The 1,670-nt window shown below is 40.5% G+C and overlaps 1 protein-coding gene across 1 annotated transcript; it reads left to right on the forward strand.

Moving 5' to 3' along the window:
- On the forward strand, positions 1-1,051 carry LOC100371251 (basic helix-loop-helix transcription factor scleraxis-like). The gene is made up of 2 exons (XM_002733148.3): positions 1-612; positions 933-1,051. Exons 1-2 carry the CDS (start codon positions 60-62, stop codon positions 968-970), a joined length of 591 nt encoding a protein of 196 aa, XP_002733194.2. The 5' UTR covers positions 1-59; the 3' UTR covers positions 971-1,051.
- Positions 1,052-1,670: the final 619 nt, after the last annotated feature.

The following is a 1,670-nucleotide window of genomic DNA, read 5'->3' on the forward strand; positions in this document are numbered from 1 at the left end:
TCGAACCAATTTGCGGCGCAGAATCGTATTACCAGGAGGGCAACGACGAAAACGAAAACATGAAATACGCAGCTTTAAATACCAGTTCCGTGACGAACAGTACCATTTATGTGGAAAACACGGACGAGAATTTGGAAAATCATCATGTTTATCCGTCGTGTGCGTACAGTGGTCAGGAACAAACTTACTTTTACCAAGAAACGAACACTTACCCCGCCATCTCATCCGAAGAAGACTACGGTAGTCAAGGGTTTTACCCTGATGATTCGACCATGCATGAGTGTGCCACCGATGTCGAAGTTGAAAAACGCGGCCAACGCCGGAGACGGATCGCCACCGCAAATCCCTACGTCGTCCAACGACATGCGGCTAATATCAGAGAACGGAAACGTATGATGAGCATAAATTCAGCGTTTGAAGAACTAAGGTGTCATGTGCCCACCTTTCCGTACGAGAAAAGACTGTCAAAAATCGACACCCTTCGCTTAGCAATCGCCTACATCGCCCTACTCCGTGAGATTCTTCTGTCTGGGTGTCCGCCCATGGTGTATGTTGAAAGGTGTATGAAGTCTGGATTCAAAGACGGAAAGTCACCGATTTGGAACACAAGCGGTAAGCTTCCTTTAATTTTACGTTTTAAAAATGATTACAGTTAAAAGTACCTCTATCTATCACACCGCACCGTATTCGATGTAGGTCCATCCGTGTCAACCGTCACACCGGGCCGTGTTCGTTGTCGGTTCCAAGCGACCCATACAACGCTGTGAAATACATTGTTTTTTTTTCACGGAATGCTAACGCGCTACGCGACTATGATGTAATGTTAATGATACAAGTACACCACGTTATTATGACAAAATTTCAAGTTTATGTTTATTTCTGTGTAAAAAATTCTTTTGTATTGTAATATTGTTATATATTATCTTGCTCAGATTTAACAGCTCGACTTTCCTGGATAAAGTGGGACTGACTAGGCGTGAAAGATTCTACAAACTGTCAATGAAGATCCTTGAACAGAAGCAAAGCAACCGCATTCCTATGGTACAATGTATGTCCCCGAAAAGAAAAGGAATGAAGATACTTGGAAAGTTCCCGTGACTGAGCGAATTGGACGTGATTGCAAAGAAGCAAAGTAAAAAAACGAACACTGAGACGCAAAGTTTATTTATAGGATATTATTTGATATTTCAGTTTTGATGCATAATAATATCAGACTTCGAAAAGAATGCTTAATGGCAAACAGACTGTTCACTGGTTTCAAAGAACAAACAACACGTTGTTTGTGAAACATCTTCCGGTTGTATTTTCAGGTTGCACTTTTGAGTTCACAATTTACTCAAATTGTTTAAATTAAAGTATTTACTTGTATTAACTAAAGGCGATGTGTTCGATTTCAAATTCGCGTACGTTGGGTACTAGTAGACGGTACACATACGACTCGAGTAAAATTGAAGAGGCCATTTTATTAGTATCTACGTCATCACCTGCCCGGTACGCAAAGAAGTGACGGATGATAGGGGAATCATTAAATCGGTGACTGTTACTAAATACATTAATGCTCACTTAATAGCCAAGGTATACATCTACCCAATCTTCCTTTAAGTGTCATTGGTTTGTTTATCACAACAAAATGAGCGGTTCTTATCTTTTCCTTTTTTGTTCGCTAATAC

Source organism: Saccoglossus kowalevskii, chromosome 7 (genome assembly GCF_978046115.1).
Source record: "Saccoglossus kowalevskii chromosome 7, keSacKowa6.1, whole genome shotgun sequence".
Taxonomy (NCBI): domain Eukaryota; kingdom Metazoa; phylum Hemichordata; class Enteropneusta; family Harrimaniidae; genus Saccoglossus; species Saccoglossus kowalevskii.

What these genes read in the sequence shown, in the direction of transcription:
- LOC100371251 (XM_002733148.3), top strand. Translation starts at nt 60, where the DNA reads ATGAAATACGCAGCTTTAAATACCAGTTCCGTGACGAACAGTACCATT. An exon ending in ACCGATTTGGAACACAAGCG is followed by an intron (nt 613 to 932) that starts GTAAGCTTCCTT and finishes TATCTTGCTCAG; the next exon opens with ATTTAACAGCTCGACTTTCC.